Source organism: Dreissena polymorpha, chromosome 2, assembly GCF_020536995.1.
Source record: "Dreissena polymorpha isolate Duluth1 chromosome 2, UMN_Dpol_1.0, whole genome shotgun sequence".
Taxonomy (NCBI): Eukaryota; Metazoa; Mollusca; class Bivalvia; order Myida; family Dreissenidae; genus Dreissena; species Dreissena polymorpha.
Genome location: NC_068356.1, coordinates 74,621,874 through 74,645,653, shown reverse-complemented (window position 1 = coordinate 74,645,653; position 23,780 = coordinate 74,621,874). Strand labels below are relative to the sequence as shown.

At 37.1% G+C, this 23,780-nt stretch overlaps 1 protein-coding gene across 7 annotated transcripts in view; it reads right to left on the bottom strand.

Moving 5' to 3' along the window:
- Window positions 1-23,780, bottom strand: part of LOC127867644 (ubiquitin carboxyl-terminal hydrolase 7-like) — a 63,048-nt gene that overhangs the window by 29,082 nt on the left and 10,186 nt on the right. For all 7 annotated transcript variants that reach the window (XR_008043592.1, XR_008043590.1, XR_008043591.1 and 4 more), the window contains 14 exons: window positions 23,691-23,779; window positions 16,037-16,145; window positions 15,399-15,529; window positions 15,085-15,139; window positions 14,191-14,271; window positions 13,351-13,441; window positions 12,826-12,908; window positions 11,477-11,586; window positions 9,036-9,189; window positions 8,539-8,683; window positions 8,056-8,125; window positions 5,321-5,516; window positions 3,054-3,155; window positions 1,305-1,401 (listed from right to left, as the gene is read on the bottom strand). Coding sequence is in view for 1 of the 7 variants with exons in the window: in XM_052408955.1 (XP_052264915.1) it covers window positions 1,305-1,401; window positions 3,054-3,155; window positions 5,321-5,516; window positions 8,056-8,125; window positions 8,539-8,683; window positions 9,036-9,189; window positions 11,477-11,586; window positions 12,826-12,908; window positions 13,351-13,441; window positions 14,191-14,271; window positions 15,085-15,139; window positions 15,399-15,529; window positions 16,037-16,145; window positions 23,691-23,779 (1,513 nt within the window). In the remaining 6 variants the exon portion in view is untranslated. The remainder of the gene's footprint in view (window positions 1-1,304; window positions 1,402-3,053; window positions 3,156-5,320; window positions 5,517-8,055; window positions 8,126-8,538; window positions 8,684-9,035; window positions 9,190-11,476; window positions 11,587-12,825; window positions 12,909-13,350; window positions 13,442-14,190; window positions 14,272-15,084; window positions 15,140-15,398; window positions 15,530-16,036; window positions 16,146-23,690; window position 23,780) is intronic.

The following is a 23,780-nucleotide window of genomic DNA, read 5'->3' as shown; positions in this document are numbered from 1 at the left end:
TTTCAGTAAAATATAAATATAAACAGGAAAAGTCCGGGCTCCTTCAAAAGTCTTGTTATCAATTAATTTATACTGTTATTTTTCAGTCAGATTCAAATGTTATGCTTATTCATAAATACATTTGCATATAATTATCATAATCTAAAACTGCAAATATGTATTGTGTTATTGATTATTAATTCATATGTAGCTAAATTGTAATTTACAAAATAAAAAGAATTATTACCTGATAACATTCTTATGAATATATAGTGAATAATTCAACATTTTGTGCAAGTAGATTATCCTTTAACATGTAATTTGTTTCATTCTCATCAGATTATTTGCAAATTGATAATATCATGATCTCAGAAAATTTAAACACTGAAGAGCACATTTCATCTTTCTTATCAGTTATCTAACTCTGGGGAACTCTGTAGGAATTTTCTCAAAGATGGGTTATCTGTAATAGTTCCCATTATAGATTAATTTGCTACAAACTGATAACAAATGTGACAAAACAATAAGTACAGATTTACACAAGAAATGACAACTTAGCCCTAAATGTCATTATAATATAAAAATATGCATTTTGAAGTATTTACCCTTTTTTTCAAACCAAGGGGTCTAACAAATTCCAGAGGTGTTTTTTTTTTCGAACTCAACCCGCATATCCAGAAAACACATGTTCTGACCAAATTTCATGAAAATTGGTAAAAAAAATTGACTTCTAGAGTGTTCACATGTTTTCACTATATACATATAGAGAAAACTGCCCCGCCCCCTGGCAGCCATGTTTTTCCACCGATCTGGACCATTTTCGAAATCGTCCGAGATATCAATGAAACCAATGTTTTTAACAAGTTTCATGATGATTGTGCAAAAATTTCTAGAGTGTTCACAAGGTTTCTCTATAGCCATATAAGGAATACTGCCCCGCCCCCCCATGCGGCCATGTTTTTCAATGGACCGGAACCATTTTTGAACTCAACCAACATATCATTTAGACAAACATTTTGACAAAGTTACATGAAGATTGGGCATCAAATGTGACTTCTACAGTGTTCACAAGGTTTTTCTTTTTTATGACCTAGAGACCTAGTTTTTGACCCAGCATGACCCAGTTTAGAACTCAGTTAAGGTATCAATCAGAAAAAATGTTCTGACCAAGTTTCATGAAGATCGGACAATAAATGTGGCCTCTAGAGTGTTCACAAGGCAAAATGTTGACGACGCACGACGGACAAAAGGTGATCACAAAAGCTCACCATGAGAACATTGTTAGAATAAACATTTACAGACACAAACCAACCACTTGTACTCACTTTCCTTGTCGAAGTGCTGCAATCTCTGCTGTGAACTTTCTGGGTTCAATGTCTCCACAAACAGGGTCCATATGCCTTCCTCGGCTAGGTCCTGTACCTATCCAGAGATAAAATACAAATAAGCGGGGCGCTGAAAAGTGTAAAATGTGTTTTATTTTACCAAACAATAGCTTGTAACAGTAATGACTCTACATGTCCATAAATTATATGTAGTAAGATATAAACTAGAGCTTTGTCACAGACGTGACGAATACCCCCACATGCCTCATTGACACAGATTATTGTGCATGTTGTCTTAACAAATAAAAGCGGACATCATGCTCAATGTTTAAAACACACTCAGTGACCCCGTGACCTAGTTTTTGACCCAGCATGGTCCATGTTGGAACTTGACCTACACATCATCTAGATACAAATTCTGACCAAGTGTGGTGAAGATCAGATGAAAACTACTTGAATTAGACAGCGGACACTTAATACGGACCGACAGACCGACCGACAAGCTCAGTCCTATATACCCCCCTAAACTTCGTTTGTGGGGGTATAATAATGTGACAGAAATTCTTTGTTGAAAAAGATTTAATTTTCATGAAAGTTTAAAAATTCCACATGCATAGAATCAAATGATAACAAGGGCTGTTTGTAAAACATGCATGCCCCGCATATGGGCTCTACGTTGTAGTGACAGCCATTGTGTGAATATGTTTTTTGTCACTGTGACCTTGACCTTTGACCTAGTGACCTGAAAATCCTGAAAATCAATAGGGGTCATCTGCAAGTCATTATCAATCTACCTATCAAGTTTCATGATCCTAGGCATAAGCGTTCTTGAGTTATCATCCGGAAACCATTTTACTATTTCGGGTCACCGTGACCATGACCTTTGACCTAGTGACCTGAAAATCAATAGGGGTCATCTGCCAGTCATTATCAATCTACCTATGAAGTTTCATGATTCTAGGCATAAGCGTTCTTGAGTTATCATCCGGAAACCATTTTACTATTTCAGGTCACCATGACCTTGACCTTTGACCTGAAAATCAATAGGGGTCATCTGCCAGTCATTATCAATCTACCAATGAAGTTTCATGATTCTAGGCATAAGCGTTCTTGAGTTATCATCCGGAAACCATTTTACTATTTCGGGTCACCGTGACCTTGACCTTTGACCTGAAAATCAATAGGGGTCATCTGCGAGTCCTGATCAATCTACCAATCAAGTTTTATGATCCTAGGCATAAGCGTTCTTGAGTTATCATCCGGAAACCATTTTACTATTTCGGGTCACCGTGACCTTGACCTTTGACCTAGTGACCTCAAAATCAATAGGGGTCATCTGCGAGTCATGATCAATGATCCTATGAAGTTTCATGATCTTAGGCCCAAGCGTTCTTGAGTTATCATCCGGAAACCACCTGGTGGACCGACCGACCGACATGAGCAAAGCAATATACCCCCTCTTCTTTGAAAGGGGGGCATAATGAATAGAAAGTTCAATCATACTTAGAAAAAAGTAAGAGTTCTTTGACAGACAGGTTTTTGTCAAAGACAGACAGAGGGACTGATGTCTGTGGTGAATACTATTATTATTAAACTCTAGCCTATACTTGATTGTACTATAGCTAAGGATTTACAAAACGAAATGTGGCAGTATTTCTCAATTAAACACGTACTGAACTCTGAACACATAAGTTTTATTGTTAATGATCTCACATAATAGCCGTAACTTCCCCTGCCCAGTGCACTCACTGTTTTATTCATATCAGCCTCCACATCCAGGTGTGTGGGTCTGTATGTCTGGTTCTGTCGCGCTTGAAAAGGCCAGGGTCGAATCTGGTGGACTGGATAGTTCTGTAAGTATTTAGTGATAATATTATACAGGTTTCCTTCGACTCGATGATGATCATCATACACGCATTGTCAACTATATCACATTGTTTTTTACTTAAGAATTTCAATTTGAAAATGAATGCGAGAACTTTTCTATTTTTACTAAAAAACATCCCATTACATTTGTATTATATAATTCTTATATGTGGAATAGACACATAATGAAACAAAGATTAAATATTATAACAAATTAATGATCTCATCTAACAGATAAGTAGTAGTTGGTTTCTGAGAAATATTCACACACATGTGTGAATGTTGCTGCGGCATGTACAGGGTTTATATTTTGTGAAACACCATATACAAATAACCTAAAACAAGACTATTGTCAAGCAATGTAAGTCCCCTACCGGCTCCACCATTGTCAGAAATTCCACAATTTTTAGATTTTATATATATATATTTGTTGCCATAGCAACCAGAATTTTTGATGTAGAAAAAAAGGAAATGACGTGCATAATGTCCATATTGCCATCTATCCATGTTTCAAGTTTCATGAAAAAATATTAAGAACTTTAAGTTATCGCAGGATCCAGAAAACCACCATTTCAGCAGTATTTCTAGTCTATTTGTTGCCAGAGCAACCAGAATTTTTGACCTAGGAACGAAATGAAATGACGTGCATAATGCCCATATTGACATCTATCCATGTTTCAAGTTTCATGAAAAAATATTAAGAACTTTTAAAGTTATCGCAGGATCCAGAAAAGGGTGACAGACAGACAGACAGACTGACTGACAGACTGACTGACAGACGGAGTGCAAACCATAAGTCCCCTCCGGTGAAACCCGTAGCGGACTAATCACTGTTTACAGAAAATTATCAAAAGCAACTACAGTAGACTCTGCCAATACCGGACTCTCTGAATACCGGAACTCTCCCGATTCCGGACGGTCGGGCCAGTCCCATATTTTCTCCTTCTATTTCTTTGTTAAAAAATGTTGAATAAACCGAACTCTCTGAAAACCGGAAACCGGACTGGTATCTCCGTAAATTTGGTAATTTTCAACGTCAAATACATTGAGTATACCGGACGGTCTAAATTCTCAAGATGCCCAAGGTGTGAAAATAACAATACCTACTCAGCACAGCGAGTGAGGTGTCACACATTTTGCTCGCGCAATTATGGATAATCGGATTAAACACACCATAAAGGTGTCAAGTCGTTACCGGGCTATGGGAGTCCGATTAAGTAATGTAAAACAAACTGTGAATGTCTATAATAGACGTGCGGTAACACCAAAAAGTGATTGACTCGATCGTTTTATTAATTATTTATTATCGCCTATGATAAACAATTTAATTAAAAATTAATGCATGCCATTGCGACGATCACTTTCTTGTGATCTTCTCGGTTATTTTAAAAGATCTTATAGCCATGTTTTTAACATGAAGGTGAAATGTGCTTTCAAGCAAAGAGTGATCTTGGACTTTTTCGTGAAATCGTAAACTTCAAGAATTAGTAGGTTTTGAGATTATGAATATCTTAAAAAATATCTTAAAAAATAATTATGACGCTGTTTTTTGCTTGTGTGTATGTTTTATGATAATAAATCAACAATCTTATTTGTGTCGTCACTCGCCTATATGACAAATGCCACGAACGTACATGTATACAGCACCACGCTCACTCTGGGATTAATCAAAACAAGTCGGTATGGATTTTTTTTTGCTTTTAATCGATTAAAAACACATTTTTTAAGAATGCAATTAACATCATCAGTACCTGCGTACAGTTATCACATGGTACATGTAAATGTATATGGTTTGTTTTATTTTTATGTGATTCTGTACACAATGCATACCATGTATATTTTCGGCAATATGCAAACTCTTGGTAAACCGGATCTCTCTGAAAACCGGACGATCAGGCCGGTCCCGAGACGGTCCGGTTTACAGAGAGTCTACTGTATATATAAATGCTTGTTTTATTGATTTAAAATAAATGTATCATTAAAGGTGAATTGTGTTTAGAGAGGGGGATTTTTACAGACAAGTATTTGACTTTGGGTTGGGAAAAATAAGGGACACATTTTGGCTTGATTTTGGCCCCATATTTCAACATGTTAACAAAAAAGACCTACACAACTAATGTTCATTCCCACTAACACAAAGACACACATACTAGATTCTCAGCCAGCATTTCCAGGAATTCCTTCAGCGTGGAGGACTTCTTTACCCGGAAGTTGCGGAAGTTTGCCTTCTCAAGATCCAGCAGATCTGTGCCCTGGTGTCCCCCAAAGTAGTCCTCCGTCACAACCTGAACGTTCATGTATAGATGGGCCTCCTTGCGTTCCTGACGCTTCTGGGCTTCTAACCGTCTGAACATGTAGGAAACATGGAGACAATTAGGCTGTTGGTTAAGTTTTTATGCTGACTTCAACAGTATTTCAGGCATTTTTAGGGGTAACCTCATAAACTAGTAATTATTACAAGAGAAGACAGTGCGCTCAACTATTCGAGTGCTTGACAGTATAACGTAAGCCATCATGGGTAAATTGTTCATATTCAATAAGGTCAAGGTAATATAGTCATATTTTAAGTAAAAGAGGACCATAATTGAAATGTATTGGTCGCTAATGTTTTAAAAAAATTGTACTTTATAGACGATTCTGAGTTCAGGTATATTTTCCACAATCTATTGAACATTTGTAAAGACATTAAACATAGTAATAAGATTTTATTTCAAGTTTGATAGCAACAGCTTGGGTGGGATGGTCCTTCAAAAATGAAATAGATATTTGTTTCTGTTTTTTACCATGTTCAAAAAAAAAAATCTTTTTGGGTGTGGGGGAGGTGGGGGTTGAGAGGGGGGTATAATGTGGAGGGGTGGTCATTTATTAGATTATCTTTCAAAAATAAGAAAAAAAGGATCTATTTTTTTTGGGGGGGGGGGGATTCTGGGGTGGGGCGTGGGGGATGGTTTGGTTGGAGTCCATTGTGGTATGTCAGGTAAGTGTTGTTTTGCCAAAGTATGAATCTATCTGATCATAAATAAAGAAGTTATGGCAATTTAAGCAAAATTATATTAATTTGACCTTGAGGGTCAAGGTCATTCAAAGGTCAAGGTACAGTGCCTCATGATAATAAGAAAGTATTTGAAGTTTGAAAGCAATACCCTTGATACTTTAGAAGTAAAGTGGATCTTAACACAAAATTTAACAAAATAGTCAAAGTGACTAAGTCAAAAAAGGGCCATTATTCATTAAAATGCCAACAAGAGTTATGCAACTTTTCCTGTACAGTCCGTTATGATAGTTAGCGAGCGGTCCCAGTCTGAAAGCAATATTAGCTATGATACTTTTGGAGTAAAATGGACCAACACACAAAACTTAACCAAATGTTCAATTATCTAAGTATAAAAGGATTTAAAAGACCATAATTGTGTCAAAATGCCAGTCAGAGTAACATAACTTTGCCTGCAAAGTCCCCTTAGTATAGTTACAAACATGTAGTAAGTGTTGCAAGTATGAAAGCAAAAGCTTTGATACTTTAGGACAAAAGTTGACCTAAACACAAAACTTAACAAAATTTTCATTTTTTTAAGTGAAAAAAGGGCCATAATCCTTACAAAATACTTGATACAGTTGTCTGCTCTTGTTTATAGATTGGGGTCATGCTGGTTAAGAAGTATGCACAATATGAAATCAATATGTAAAGGGACATAAAAAATATTTGAGGTGGTACGCAAACTTTAACATAGATTTATTAATAATATGCATATTCTAAGTGCAAAAAGGGCCATAATTCTTACAAAATGCTTGATACAGTTGTCTGCTCTTGTTTATAGATTGGGGTCATGTTGGCAAAGAAGTATGCAAAATATAAAAGCAATATGTCAAGGGACATAGGAAATATTTGAGGTGGTACGCAAACTTTAACATTCCAATGCTCATGGTAACGGGAACGCCAACGCCGGGGCGAGTAGGATAGCTCCAATATATATATATATATATATATATATATATATATATATATATATATATATATATATATATATATATATATATATATATATATAGTCGAGCTAAAAAAAACTAATGCAAACAACTGTAAACCACTCTACTTGAATAAGGTATAAGTGAAATGGCACTTAAAGATAATTTCATGACCAATCACCTGACAAGTCATTTTGGAGCGATGATAATCAAACCCAGGATCTTTGGATTTGTACCTTTGTAGTTGAGCGCTTTACCAACTTATCAAGCTGGCCTTGTTAAGGGTAGTATTGTTTCAGTTAACTTAGTTAGCAAGGCCTACGAATCTTGAACCATTCATTCATTTAGGCATTAACTTTCCTACACACCTATCAATTTCAGCTGGATTGTGACACATTTCCACATTCACTTTAGTCTCAGCCAGATTTCAAGGTGAAACTGGTACTTCATATCTTTGCAATAGCTTGTTCACATGATTATGAACTTTATCATTATTTAATCAAACATTAGTACATTCTTTCAAACATATTTATGCATATGCTTACATATTTCAAATTGACCTGTGTCCTCCTATTTACCTGCGACATGCAAAAATGGTTCTTATGCCATATGCAGCCAGCATAGTTCCAAACCAGCCTGCAAATCCATGCAATCTGGTTAGGATCTACGATGTCCACGTCAAAGTAACGCAAGTTTTTGTGGTTTCATAAGCCAAGATGGTAGCTCCTGATCGAATGCATGAAAGCGTATGGCGGCAAATGACACAAGACTCATTTTTGCATGATGAGGGACAGATATCATGATATGCTGACATGTTTACCTATTTATATGCATTTGAAACAGGCTAGTCAGTTAAAATATGATGGGCAAAGCAAAATTAAAACTTTCTTAGTGTTTAGATATCAAATTGTTCACAGCATACCTTTCTTCTGCTAGTCTATCTTTGAGAGACATGGGTATATCATCTTCAGTTACAGAACACAATATTTCATCTGAAACATTCAAAAAGATCATATCTGTTGATGCATCAAAACTAATTTAGATCTTATATCATGTAAATGCTCAAAAAGTATCAAGAACAAATACAAACCTTGCTAAAAAATTTATTTCAGAGATGTTGTCAATGTATTTTAAATAGTTCCAAGACAGATTCTTTTGAATGTATATGAATACCAAACGAAAGTTTGTTTCCCTCTCCGAGTTTTCTATATTTCAAATCAATTAAGTATCAGTGTAAAGTATCATTGTGCTGTTGCAAGTAACAGTGACGCAGACCTTGATCCTATCTGCAATCCCAGTCCGTGTTGTAAGATTTGGTTTACATCAATAATGCAACAATAAGTGGTATTTTATGTCAAAATGAATACGTTAAACACACAAAATCAGCTCTGTTCTCCGAATTTACCTTTTAAGCTTTCCCTGATGTAGACCAACATGTATGCGTTTGTGCAGTGTTTCACAGAGATGTCATCGTCATGGCCTCCAAAGTTTCGGTCCAGTGCCTCTTGCCGGGTACACTTGGACACAACGTCATCATCAAACTTACAGTACTGAAAATGGAAGAGAAAGCCAATGAACAAGCACTTCCGAAACCATATAAACGCTGTGTTTTATTTCCAAACCATAAATATATCACTATCTTAATATATCTGATTTCCATAAGTTTTGTGCAGTCGTTTTGTTTTTGTATAAAAATATTGTAACCCTCATTTATTAATAACATTACTTACAAGTGAACTGATTATGGTCAGAAAGGTGTTAATCTTCATGTTTCCTATCTCATCGAACTTAATATTGACAAGAAATGTAAGATATCTTACAAAGCTCTTATCCACACAAGCTTGTTACAATATCCCCCATACCCAATCACCAACACAACGCCCAACAAGTAACCCCACCAACCTTTCCATCGCCCTTGGGTGAGATGTAGACGACATAGTGGCCACCATGGTTGTCCCCGCTGTGTACCAGGATGGCGTGCAGTATGTAGGTGGCCGGCGTCTTCTCCTTCTTCTCCAGGTAGTCCTCCAGGTCCAGCCGCTCGGGGAACTCATACCTGCAACAGGCAACATGATGGCTAAATGCATGTGTTAAGTGTTGTCCCAGAAATGCTTGTGCAGTCCACACAGGCTTATCAGGGAAACATTTTTACGCTTTTATGGAATATTTTGGTTTAAAGGAAGTCTTTTCTAAATGAAAATCCAGTTTAGGCGGAGTGTTTTGTCCCTTATAATCTTGTGAGACTGCATAATCTTGGAAGACACTTCCGCACAAGCAATAAACCCAGTTTTTCAAGAAAGATGTTCAAATAAAGGTTACATCTCCTCAGAAAATTTCTTTATATTCATCGATTTTCCTCAAAACAAAACTTACTTCTACAAATATAATTCTTCTATCAGTTACACCTGGTGAATGATATCCCAAAGTTGGTTTTCATGCTCTATTTTGTTCCCATATCAAATGGCTATTACCCCTATCCGACATGCCTCATAAAAGCCCTTGGTTAACAGGGGATTTTACTAATGCATAATCCTCTTGCTTTCGTTCAATCCAGAAGACCATTTCAAAACCTCTCCTTAGTTAAGTTTTACCTGTAAGTTGATTCCTTTATCTTTGCATTTTTTTACGTCAAAATTTCAATGCAACTGAATAACAAATTGTAACTTGCTTACAATGATTGCTTTTAACAGTCTACAGAGATCAGCTGACAACATGCTCAAAACTAAAAATCAGTTTTATTGGCTCAACTTTGAAAAAATGACCCATATAAAAGCCAATCATGATAACTGTTGATGTTGTAATGTAAATTTGGCAAAAGAAAAAAATGAGCAAAGGGAGATTGCAATTAGATTGCAATGTGTTCAATTGTGACTTGAACTAATTATCTGCTTTGAATCATTTTGATACTCTTATTTTCCATAAGCCAATTTCAAAAGCACAGAAAATAATATTTAAAAACTTCTACTGAAAACTTCCAGAAAATATATTTAAACTTGAGCTGAAATTCAATCAGTCAAATATCTGTTTTTAAGTTGATTTAAAGCTCGAAAAAAAGAAACCAGAATACCAAATATCTGCAGTTTGACACGATGACCAAAAAGATAAGAGTGTTGTAATTCAATTGCATTTATGTAGTACCGTAATTACTCTATGTGTTCAAACACTCTATGTTTTCGGACACCCCCTTTTTAAGCAAAAATAAATATTTTTCGTGACTCTTAATTTTCGGACACACGAGTTTTCGTCCATAATTAATGTTTCTAAGTTTTCGGACAGTATATTTTTCAGCGCTATTTTACCAAATTTCGGTCCTGTTTTCGATATCGAATGACACTTCGATCATGGGGTTTTACAACCAGATTAACATATAAAACATGGCAGGTGCATGCCTGAGGGCAACGGACCATTACATATGCGTTATTGGGTAAATAACCTTGTAAACCGGTATTAAACAATGGTTTCGCCCAATAGCATAAGCTTTATGACAATTACCAGGGGTAGTGCCAATTAACAGTTCCATTATCTACAGCAATGGTACAACCCTATCTCAGGAATATAACTGTGACAAATACTAAACGCTTCGAAGTGTGATGCACCCTATTGCAAGTTTCACGAACAATGGAAGGTGTTAGACAACAAATATCGGAAATGAACAAACAAAGAATTCATAGTTTGCTTTTGTATTGCGTTAATTACAGGTTCATACTAGCGTGTATTGGTACATCACATGCTCATCTTTGAACACGTTGGTCAAAGTACAACCTCGTAGTAACTTTCTGTCACATAAATGAAGCATTTAAAATAATTTAAAATGAAGCGCAAACATATATAACTGTAATTTATACTTTGCGGCATGGTATTTTTCAAGCGCATGCTATTACTGGTAGTCGTTGATACAATTGGCGCTATTTTCGGACACTTCAATTTTCGACTCTAAGTTTTCTAACACCTGTATTTTGTGAATATTTTTCGTATCTAAGTTTTCGGACACGAAAATAAATAATTATTTTTACGTGTCCGAAAACAGAGTAATTACGGTAGATACTGAGACATCCAGTTGTTTCATAAAAAATGTTATCCTGTGTTTTTATATTACAAATGGGAGGAATAATTCTGCTTAGTAGCAGATAAAAGTTAAAATCTCAGATCAGAGACCTGATATTATAAATATCATGTGGATGTGTGTAGTTCAAACTATATAACTTCAATAGAAACAGAGAATGAACATTACAAAAACAGAGATATGACATTGTTCAGCTCAAACTTATATTTAAGCACTATCCAGCATCGTAGCTGGATTTTTTTTTAAGTAATAGTCCATCTAGAAAGTGAACCACTGCTACCTGTCATTAATTTTCACATTGGCGTCTGATGCTGGGTCGTACGTAAACCTCAGGAGGTGCAGATGCAACACTGGGGGCAGATGCTTAAATATCACTCCCTTCTCAGCCTCCTAAAGTAGGGTGAGGGAGAATACATGAAGGGCACACAAGATTAACAAAAACATACTATATTATATATCTTCACCATACACTTGTACATATATCAAGTGTCCTGTGTATCACTGGCATATATTTCTTCACAGCTTCTTGTCTGATTGTTTTCAGTTGTTTGAACTTAAACTAAACATCTTGTATCACATATCAAGACATAAGGGCCAAAGGCCAAAATGCGCTCTCCTGAGTCCACAAGGCAAAAAACTCTTAAAACTCTTCTCTGCAGAAAATATTCACAAGGTTGCACAAAAGACTCATACGTACAGTCAGTGTTTTTTGTTAACATTCAGGGCAGGTATGTTCCCCATTCCCAATGGAAAACAGGACAGATTTTTCCCAACTTGGACCTAAAATTCCCAATGGAAGGTTTCCACAAATATTTAATATTTAATTTTTGTATCTTAACATTTAGTTCATTTTCCATCCAAGTTGAACTTTAGTAAACATAATATTGAAAACACTTTAATTCTCAATTTTGAAGCTTTTGTTAGCAAAAAAACAACAACGCTAATGTCCCAATTTTAGTCAAAAAGCCATGATTTTTCCCAATCCAAAGGGACCCGACCCCTTCCCAAAATGGTATTAAAAGCACTGACGTAAAACTGCACCAATTCATGGCAGCATTTTTTTAAACAAACCACAATTATTTTCAATTTTTAGACCAGATATCATAACTAAATTTTGTTATGTTCTATCGAATTTTTGAAGATAAGTGGGTCAAAAACATTACTTCTGTAGTGCTCAAATGATTCAATATAGGCAAATAAGGACAACTGCTGCACCTTATGGCGGCCATCTTTTTCAATGAACCGGAACCTTGTCTCAATCACAGGTGAGATTATTTGGAATTAATTGGGCAACAACTGTGGCCTCTACATCGTTCACAAGGTAAAGATTGACAATGCAAAAAAGAAAACCACTGATCCTAAAAGCTCACCATAAGCATGTTGTGCTCATATGTGAAAAAAAGGTCTTGCTAAACAACTTGCTTATTCAATCTTGTTCAAACAAACATCTCAACCATGTCTGAAAAATGCAAATGACTTGAAACAAACACTCTGCAGCCATACATGGAAATTTTAGTATAATCTTCAATGTGTTTGTTTACTTTGACTTAATAATGTGTTCCTTGCATATCTAATTCCATTAAGAATGCAAGAAACATAGCAGTACGTTCTTGACAACTTTACACTCACCTGCAGACCATATTGACCAGCATCATATTTATTGTCTCCGTCTAACGATTCCACTTTTATATACTCCTGGAATGACTCAATCACTGAAACAAATATAGATCTATATAGCATACCTTTGAATATTAACATGTAAACATTTATATAAGCATTCTAAAAGTGCTGAGTAACTACTTATCTCATATACCAGCAGAAATGATAATGCTTAGCCCATCACATTAAATACTTCCAGCAAAAATCTGCAAGATTGTGTAAGTCCCCACCAATGTGTGGGTAAATCCCAAGGAGATACATTTAAAATCTTATCAACATCAACTGTATCATCTTTTATTATATCAATATATTTCACTGGAATCTAAACGGGGTCATCATCTTTGTAACAATTGATTAGATGAGCTCAGATGTAATAATCTGGATAAAAACCATTGTGTTTTAATTCTTTATTGAACACGCATCAAATTTTAAACTAATTAAACAACCAGTAATAAAATATTAAATGTAATGTAACAAAATGCAGGTTATTGTTACCAGTTTTCTTTCCCTTTACATTCAACTGTATATCATAGAAGGCCTCTTCCTTTTGGGAGCAATAGTTCACATGTTTGCATTTAATATACGACTGAAATACAAATAAGGCAAGCACAATGAAACTTCCATTTATGTAACATAATAATACATACACAATACACAAAAATATAGCTGTGTTTTACACAAAAAGGCAACATATATCTCTAAAATATGCCTTTAATTTCTATAAAACAGATAAACCGCTCAATAATTTTTCTTTTTTTAATATTCCAGTTTTGTTCATAATGTCCCTTTTTGTTAAAGCGTTACACATCAGTAAAATGTAGACCCAAGTGAAGCAACAGAAGCAATTGCTGAAAGCAATTTTTTAACTTTGTTATTTCTCTGTAAATTGAGTGTTATTTTAATGTATTTAACTGGGCACAACTTCATTGGAAATACTTTGTTAAGATGGTATGACCACTTTTCAATGCTTTCTACATAGCAATTTTAGACAAAAATATTTATTTAGATATTAAAGTCTATGTTATGGTGTGAAACTCTGGTTTGCAACCAGTTTTGACTCTCACCGATTGATCAGAACAAATTTGAGGACTACGAGATGATATAGCATACCAAATAATAGAAAATGTAACCAGTTAACCTATCATTCAGTTTATTAACCAAATAACCTGATGCATCTCTAATATACATTTATGTTTTGAAATCTTGCTGGTAATTCTGAAGCATCTTCCCAGAATAAACACGTTATATTGAGTCTGTTAAATGTACCATGAACCGGCTGACAAGGCATACAAGCATTTCTATAATTCAAGACCAATTTCACGTAATGAGACCTACCAACATTTTGCCCTCAAATAGTTTAGGAATGGTTCCATCCACAAGAGTGTTCTTCATTTTGCTCTCCATGTTTTCCAAAAGCTACAACATATTGAAAAAGATGCTAGTTTTGTTAACAGTACACATTCTTATTACACTACGTTCAACACACACACTAAAATGCAGATTCATTGTTTTCAAAGAAATTTCTATTGTCACTCTTAAAATTAACCACAAACAAGATATGTGTTTGTCAGAAACACTATGTCCCCTACTGCGCCGCTTTGAAGCAATATATTTGACCTTTGACCTTGACCTTTCACCACTCAAAATGTGCAGCCCCATGAGATACACATGCATGCCAAATATGAAGTTGCTATCTTCAATATTGCAAAAGTTATGACAAAATGTTAAAGTTGGAGCAAACAAACAAACAAACAAACCAACCAACCAACAGACAGGGCAAAAACAATATATATTTTTTTCTTTCAGATATTATTGTGAAATCTCAAAGAGCTCTTGCTATGAATTTTCTTTGACTCTAATTGGCATCCAAAACAATAAAAATACTCATTTTATCTGACACATATTTTCCGGCATGCAATGTTTACAAACGCATTTTCATACACAAAAAGCAGGATTAATGTTGTAGGATTATCAACAGGTTCTTAATAAGTGTAGTTGACCTCATTCAAGTACTTTTAAGTTATGGCAGGATACAGATTCCTGTTTAAAATTGTTTCTGTAACCATAGCAACTTCAAATTTTGTCGCAAGAAAAAATTATATAATAGGCACATTCCCCATATTGCGCTAAATCCATAAACCAAGTTTCAAAAGCCAAACTTAAACTTGGTTGTGGCTCTCACTGTTTGCACTAGAACATGTCTTACAACACAAGAATATTCCCACTTACCACTCTGCACAGTTCCTGGACATCATGCTGCATGAAAGTGTCCAATGTTTCCCAACTGAAAAAATACAGACACAATTTAAATGTAATAATTCCTTTTAAATATATTAACCAATCTGTTTGTAAAAGAAGGAATCTGTTTGCCTTTAAAAGGAAACTAACGGTTTTTGTTTTTTAGGTCTATTTGAAAGAAAGATGGTAAATATATACTTTTCAAGCTTGTGTTTTTTGACCAGATATTGGCTACTAAAAAAGCTTATTTCACAATAATATGCTTAACCTGCCCACTTCAAAAACGATAGAAATGTTGTGCTAACCCAAATGACTTTGTAAGTTTCTTGGTTCCGACTGCTGCATCAGAAAACTGCAGTTCATAGAAGACTCTCTGCAGGGCCAGAGGCACACTCTTGGTCGGGTCATCACCGTCTGTTGGCATCACATACACACCCTATTCACAAAAAGGCGGTAAATATGTGATGTTTACAAATTAAGCAACATAATGAAGCATCGTCATTATCATAAGAAACAAGACATGTGCATAGAGAACACATGCTCCCACATTCCACATATGTCTGATGTATGCCACCTTTTTGGGAGGGCAGCATAAACATTCACATTTTTAATGATCTTAAATGTTAGTCAGTAACCTATTACCAAAGACTAACAGGATTTTGTCAAAACAAATTAGTAAATATGTAAAATTTTCACTCATCTGACACAGATGTTCATGCCTTTCTAATAATCTGAATTGATTTTCAGAACATCAAGAACATCAAGGTAAGTGGTAAGCATGAAACGTGATATTACAGAGTACAAAAAAATCTATATTTCACTTGTCAGAATCAACATTGCTTTTAATTTCAAGTGTTTAATGTAATGCAGTGATAACAGAAGATTTACCGTACATTTTGTCAATGAAACTATTCAATTGTCAATCCATATTTCTCGTATTTACCCTTCTCAGCTTATTCGTAAAGAAGAGAGTCTGTAGTAGTGAGTTCATGTAGCAGGTGGCCCCTTGGTTCTTCAGACCAACAAACCCAGTATGCTTCTTGGAGTCCCAGCTATCAAACAAACAAACTTATTTCATACTCATTTGTATCTGTACAGCCTAGCATATGCACCTAAGCGTACTAAAAAGATCATCAGAAATGACGTCTAATCTTATTTTAAAACAAATTTTTTAAATAAAATTCATTTTAATTAATAAATACTTACCTGTTATCGTATGCTTATACTTTCCAAGGGGAAATAACTCATCCGGAATTTTAACTGGGAATCCGCCACCTCAATACCGTAATACAGGCCATGTTAAACATAGTGCAATGCAACCTAGCCAAAAATCGGTAACCAACCCTCAATATTCTTTCAATATATATACAAAAATATTAATCGAATAGCGGGGTGGGAGGTGGGACTTACCGATAACAGGTAAGTATTTAATAATTAAAATGAATTTTATTTAAAAAATTTGTTTTAATGTCATAAATACTGACCTGTTATCGTATGCTGATTTTGCAGCTGCGGTGGGAAGGTTCGTATATATTTTCCCAACACAGTAGAACCCATAAACAGGGTTATCAGCTAATGATATCAAGTAATCTTCGTTAAAACGGTATTAATTATGACTTCTCGGACAGAGTAATATGTCTATGTCGTAAAGAAGACACTACCGTTAGTGAAACCACAACAAGCCCAAACGTATACAAATTGTATTGTTGGCACTTCAGAAAACGAAGATAAAAAGATGACAAGGTGGTCGGATTCCTCCAGTAAACAGCTTAGAGCACGTCAAAAAGTGGGGTGTGATTAATATATGCCCACAAAACAGACAGAGCTCTTAATTCATGCGGTCAGATCCTAAAAAGGAATGAATCCTTAGATAGGATAAGATTAACTTTCCTTAGTCGAGGTCTAACCCCAAGAAATAGAAGCCGCGACACATCTCCCCCCCCTTTTTGGGGGAAATGAAGAGTGTCTTTGAGAACCTCGAATGGACTTCTGACTAACACTGCTGAGATAGAACTTCAAAGCCCTGATTGCCCAAAGAAGTTTATCCTCATCTTCATGACTACCAGTTTAAGAAAACTTGGAAACTTGAAGGTAGAAGCCATATAGAGGACTTGATATTAAGCAAGGAATCCTGGCTGACACAACAAAGTGAAAACGACAATAGATCCAACTGGAATTGGTCGTATTCAACAGAAAAAGCATGAATTTCACTTCTCCGTATGGTAAAAGCCATAATAAGAAGGAAAACCGTCTTAAAATTGTATTGGAACTGTTAATAAGCCTGATGAAAAAGGTTCATAGGGAGCTCATTAAGCATCCCAACATGTTACACAAGTCAAAACCGCTTAAGAAGGTAAAGGAACGAAAAACATAGTGTTGACGTTCCATAGTTTGGATCAGTTCCAAAATAGGTAAGACAGCACAGAGTTGCGATGACTTACACAAAACAAGGTATACGAAAGCATAATCTCTATCCTTTGATGAAGAAAAGAACAAATTTCTTATCATCAAGAAAAAGATGAGAAAAACCTCTATGTATCTAGCAGAGTGATTAAGGTAATAACTATGCTCTCAATTACCCAGTAAAAAAATGAATTTCCATAGAACCTTTATACAGTTCTGATGGAATTATCCTTGCACAAGTAACAAGGATTGAAACTCTAACAGAAAAACGTTCTTCTGTAGAGATAACTAAAAGTTATTAATGGCCAGACATGAAGTGGCACATGTTTGGATCAGTATAAATATGTCTCAGTGAGATATGATATTTGACCTGTGAAGAAGTTTCCTGAAAATAATTGTACAGGAGACTTAAAAGGTCGTAGAACCATAATCCCATGGTTCATTAAGTATATTTCATGAAATTATGGCAAAAACTCAGTTATTGCAAAAACTCACCAAGAAGGCAAGATATTCCAGTTTATGTCAATGGACGAATGTATAACAATCGCACACCCTGCTGGATCGATTTCTGTGAACTGCATTGTTGACGTTGTTCAGCATACCGGTATACACTGCGATATACGATCGCATAACGCTAATAACTAGCGTTTGATGATAAACAACATTCTTTGATATACTATGTACACCATGCAACTCGTCTGCAACTTCACTGCCGCGCATGCGCAATTACATTATTGAACCCAACGGAAAAATAATTCGAAAGAAAGAACTGCAGGACAAAAGGTCCAACAGGGCGTTGAGATGAACTGGTATGAGAAAGACGATAGAGAAAATTTGTTGTTCTTGCAAAGAACGAATAAGTTCCTGATTTCCAGTTACAAGGAGTGATAATATGATCACCTCCGTGTCTGTAAGTAAACCACGACCGATGTGTGATAGTTGAAACCATCACAAAGGAATCGTGAAAATGTGTTGTAAATGAAAAACAGCTAAAAAGAATTTTCGCTTTTCAAGATGTAGATGTGCAGGTGATATTCGTTAGGATACCACATAATTGAGAAAATCAAGATACGTTGTTCTATGTGATCGTCCATAACCTTATCTGCTCACATCTGTATAAGATGTAATGAAGGTTGTGGTAGAATAAACTATATTCTTGCCAAGATAATCTTCTAGTCTAGACACCACTGAATAGTGGTAAATAATGACAAAAAAGATGGAAATCTGTGTCATTAAATAATCCCGAGATTAATACAATTATCTTAAAAATAAAGCTGAAACGGACGTAAGAAAAGACGTCTCAGCAGAAGGACCGGTGACCGGACCGGTAAATACCGACCGGTGACCGGAACCATTTGTCAAGGATGGGTGGGCAAAGAAACCACGGCAAGCCGAACTTTCCCACTCCAAACACACTTGAAAATTGGTAGAATAGGACAGTGTTTAACACTTATAAGTTTATGACCTATCTACAGAATATAGCCTCTTCTTGAATCAATAACAGGCGCCTTTAAAATCCTGGATAATACAGGTCGCGAAGTCATCGATTTGCGAAGTACGGAAATATGATTGATAGTGGTACCTCCGGAATCGGAGGTGTGATGGCAGAAAAAGGTGAAAACCCTAGGGGTAACCTTAAGCGGGTCCACGCTTGCCGGTAGAATGCATGGAAGTCTTAAATTCTGACTTGATTAATCCATTTACTTCAAGACTTCTAACCTGGACGAATTCCGAAAGGAATACGACCAGTTATAGGAAGACGGCCTGTTATGGCCAGAAGTGTAATAGAAGAATAACTTTAAGATGAGGTCCCTCCAGATCCTAGGATCTAAGATCTGAGTTCAATAGGTCCTAAGCCATCTACAAGACTGTAACCGCTATGCGGTCAATCTGATAGGCAATCCTATGTATCAGAACTCTTGTTGATTCCAGTAGCTTGAAAATATGCACTGCCGTAGGAGCAATAGAAAAGCAGAAGTCGATACAAATGTCGTCTTGCTAATCCTGTTAGCGTCATTAATGTGTCCCAACTGTTCCGTGACACTGACTGCAAAGTCTGTAGCCGACAGGTAAAGGCGGTTAAAACAATTCATCCTTCAGGTCTCGAACATAAATTAATAGAGGTCAAATAGTAATGTTCGACCTCAATGCTAGTCTCCGAGCCCACTTCAGCCGATCTATCTGCAAGACCAGTAGTCTGCATGTAGCCGGTTGAGATAGAAGTACAAATAACAGATATAGCATGATTTGGTAACCGTCGCCAGTAGAACATCAGTATTGAAAAACACAAAAAGTCATGTAGATTGTTGAATCCATAAAATATAGTATTCAATACAATCATAGCCAGGGGTATACAACTATGTAATGTAGACGATACCCGTGATACTAAAAATTGACCGATGAAAACACAGTGGAATACCGGTAATTGGTAAGTGGTAACCGAACCGGACCGGTCAATGACCGGTAACTGTAGCCCGGTGAACGGACCAGTCATAATATGACCGGTGACGTTACCAGTTAAAGACCGAAAAATGGTGGAATCCATATGGTCTGTTATCAATGTCAAGCACTGCTCGGAAAAGAAGATCATGGCAAAAAATTCCAATCCGATGGCGATGAGACATCACTTATTCTGACCGGTGATCAGTGATCGGTTATATGACCGATGAATGGTGACCGATGTCCGGTGATCGGGACCGGTATAATATAACTGCGTCAGAATGGAAATATCTGGTGCAGAAGAATGACCATCCACGAAGTCATCTGATAATGTTAACCGGAAAACAACGGTAGATTATCAGTATTAATAGGCATAAGTGTCCTTGTAGTCGTAGTGGAGAAAAGAACAGCTTATCCCGAAGCCTGAATGTTAAACGAACTAGTGTTCGTATACAACTACGGCTCGGTGACTGCAACATGTGTGGATGCCATAAGAAGAACCATCACACGTGGAATGGAGACATGATATTCCTAAAGGAATAAAATGGAGAACGTCGATATGACCAGTAGGTTCATTAACGCCTACGTGAGAAGTGGCGACATCCATATAACTTCGATGCCGAAATATTGTTCGGCTACGCTGGAAATATTGTCTTCTACAATATTGTCTCCGTGAGCATTGACATGATCGCTTACGAGCGTATCAACGCCGAGAACTGCTCAATGAAGGAGAGGTATGTTCGATAAATATCCAGTGGTGCTCAATGCAGTCCGCTGATGTCTACGTGAAGGTTGACGACGTCCTCGTTTCCTGCGATGTCGAGATCTGGATCGGCCGAGATGTGGATCGGCTGCGATGAGACCGAGATCTTCTAGAATAACGTCTCCGTGAGTGACGACGTGATCGCTTACGAGAGTCGCGACGATGAGAACTGCTCGACGAAGAAGAGCGTGTCCGATGTCTAATCCTTGATGAAGACGATGTATTCAACGAAGAATAGGAGAATAATTTCAATGAAGAAGACCGAGTTCTTCTTCTTGACCGTTGACTGGTGTTATCGGTGGCAGGCCTAACTGATGACTGTTGACCGGTGACCGGAGCGGTGATCAATGACCGGACCGGTGACCGGACCGGACCGTTGACATGACCGGACCGGTGACATGACCGGACCGGTGACATGACCGGTGACCGGACCGGTGACATGACCGGTGACCGGACCGGTGACATGACCGGTGACCGAACCGGACCGGTGATCAATGACCGGACCGGTGACCGGACCGGTGACATGACCGGTGACCGGACCGGTGACATGACCGGTGACCGGACCGGTGATCAATGACCGGACCGGTGACCGGACCGGTGACCGGACCGGACGGGTGACATGACCGGTGACCGGACCGGACCGGTGACATGACCGGTGACCGGACCGGACCGGTGACATGACCGGTGACCGGACCGGTGATCAATGACCGGACCGGACCGGTGACATGACCGGTGAACGGACCGGCCGGTCAGACGTCGATCAATGGTCCGTGATCAACGTCCCCGGTGACGTACCGGTCATATCATGACCAGTGTTGTCACCGGATAATGACCGTATGGCGGATGCCAAATGGTCCGGCATTGGTCGATGTCCTTGACCAATGCCATCGGGCAATGACCGGCTGACGGGTGTCGCCATATGGTCTGATGTTGACCGACTGTCTAAGAGACTTAGCATAGTACGGTCGCGATCGTGCCCGATACCCGGTGACTGATACTGCAACTATCATCCATGATCTGCGAAGTCACCGGGTATTTATCCACTCTTGTTTCTGCGACCATCATGTAGTCGAATATATGAAAAACAAGAGCAAAGCATATTCAACCATAAACTGGTCACAGACCAGATTATCATACGGCACATAAAATCATTATTTGACCATAATGAATATTATAATAATACTGCCGTAGATCATAAATTAAACAAAAGTTTAATTCAAAACAGATGAAAAATAAAATGACGATCAATTAGATTGTCATACGGAACGTTAAAATCATTATTGCACACAATGGCAAATGATAAACAATCTGTCAATAGAAGAACACGCTTTGCACGATCTCGTAACACATTAGAAGAACATGCTTTGCACGTTCTAGCAATGTATTAGAAGAGCACGTTTTGCACGTGGTCGTTCGCGCCTGAAAACACCCAGCATGGTAGAAATAAACCATTGTTCGATAAAAACAAGCATGGCTTACCTTTTACAAATGAAACAAAATCCATTAAATCCACACAAATTAATCCGAATGAGAAATAAAAAGATAAATAACACAATTTATCTATTCAAAACCCCAATCAACCAAGTGAAAAACAATATTTTAATTCAGAGCCGTAAAAGACACGTATACACCTGGTTGATCCGGAAAGAATATTGAGGGTTGGTTACCGATTTTTGGCTAGGTTGCATTGCACTATGTTTAACATGGCCTGTATTACGGTATTGAGGTGGCGGATTCCCAGTTAAAATTCCGGATGAGTAATTTCCCCTTGGAAAGTATAAGCATACGATAACAGGTCAGTATTTATGACATTAAAACTCATCCATGCTGGGTGCATCTCTTATATAGGGCACTTGATTTTGAACTTTTATCTTGACCATGGACTTAGCAGTCTGGGTCTTGTGCATAACATTTCGTCATATTGTGCTTATCACTTCACCCAGGTCTTTTTTAAATCCATCCACGCTGAACAGAGTTATCCTCTGCAAAACATGCTTACAACGAATGTGTTATATTGAATACTAGATAATGAATTGAAACCTTGACCATGGACTTAGCAGTCTTTTTCTAGAGCTTGACAATCTGCCACGCATATTGCTCCTGCAAAATTATTTGAAAATACATCCATGCTGGATAAAGTTATGCTCCAGAGAAAGTGCTTATAGTGTGAGAAAAGTTTCTTAAACTCGATGTTGAAATGTGACCTTGATCTTAGATCATGAGTCCGGTGCCCTTTGTTCTAGCTCATGCTAATGACTTCAGCTTTATGAAAATTTATATATGCAGGACAAATATTGCTTTGGGCAAAGGACCAATTTCTCAAATTTGACCTTTGAATGTGCGTGTGTAACCTTCACCTTAGACCTAAACAACACTATGTCTCCTCATGCTTGTAATTTCTGTTACATGAAAAACATAAATAGTGGACAGAGTTCTGCTCCAAACAACGATTATTCAACCAACTCATCCACCTGCCCACATGGGCGTTCCAACAATACTGCCTTTTTTCAAACAAAAATAAAATAAGTAAAAAGGCTTTCTCATACCACTATATTTAGTAGAACATTTTTCTTTGGATCAGTCCTTTTATAAGGTGTTAATTATATGCAACTTTATTCAGTCGAAAAGATACACATTTTAATAAAACACAAAATTTATTTTAAATAGATTGCTTCATCCTTCCATGACTTCAATATTTATAATCCAATAACAATCAGATGGGGGAAGATGACTCAAGGCTTCCCCTGGCTCAAAAATTTCTTAGCCAAAGTCGCCTTACTATGGACAAATTCTTTAATTTTTTGCTGTTTTATAAGTTTTAATGAAGAAAAAGTTGTAGCCAAATAGAATTTTCTATAGCCAAATAGGTCAATTTGTAGCCATTGGCTAATTTGGCGATTGGCAGAGTAAGCTCTGGATGAGTCCTCCTAACTTCCCTAAATGCAAGCCATGATATCAGTCTATTCCGTGAAGTCTGCCCACACTAGCTCACCTGACCCCGTGGGGTGCATCTGCACTGACGTGGACCTGCAGTGTGACCCTGTCATCCTTGCAGTAACCCTTGTCTGGGTCCAGCAGGTCC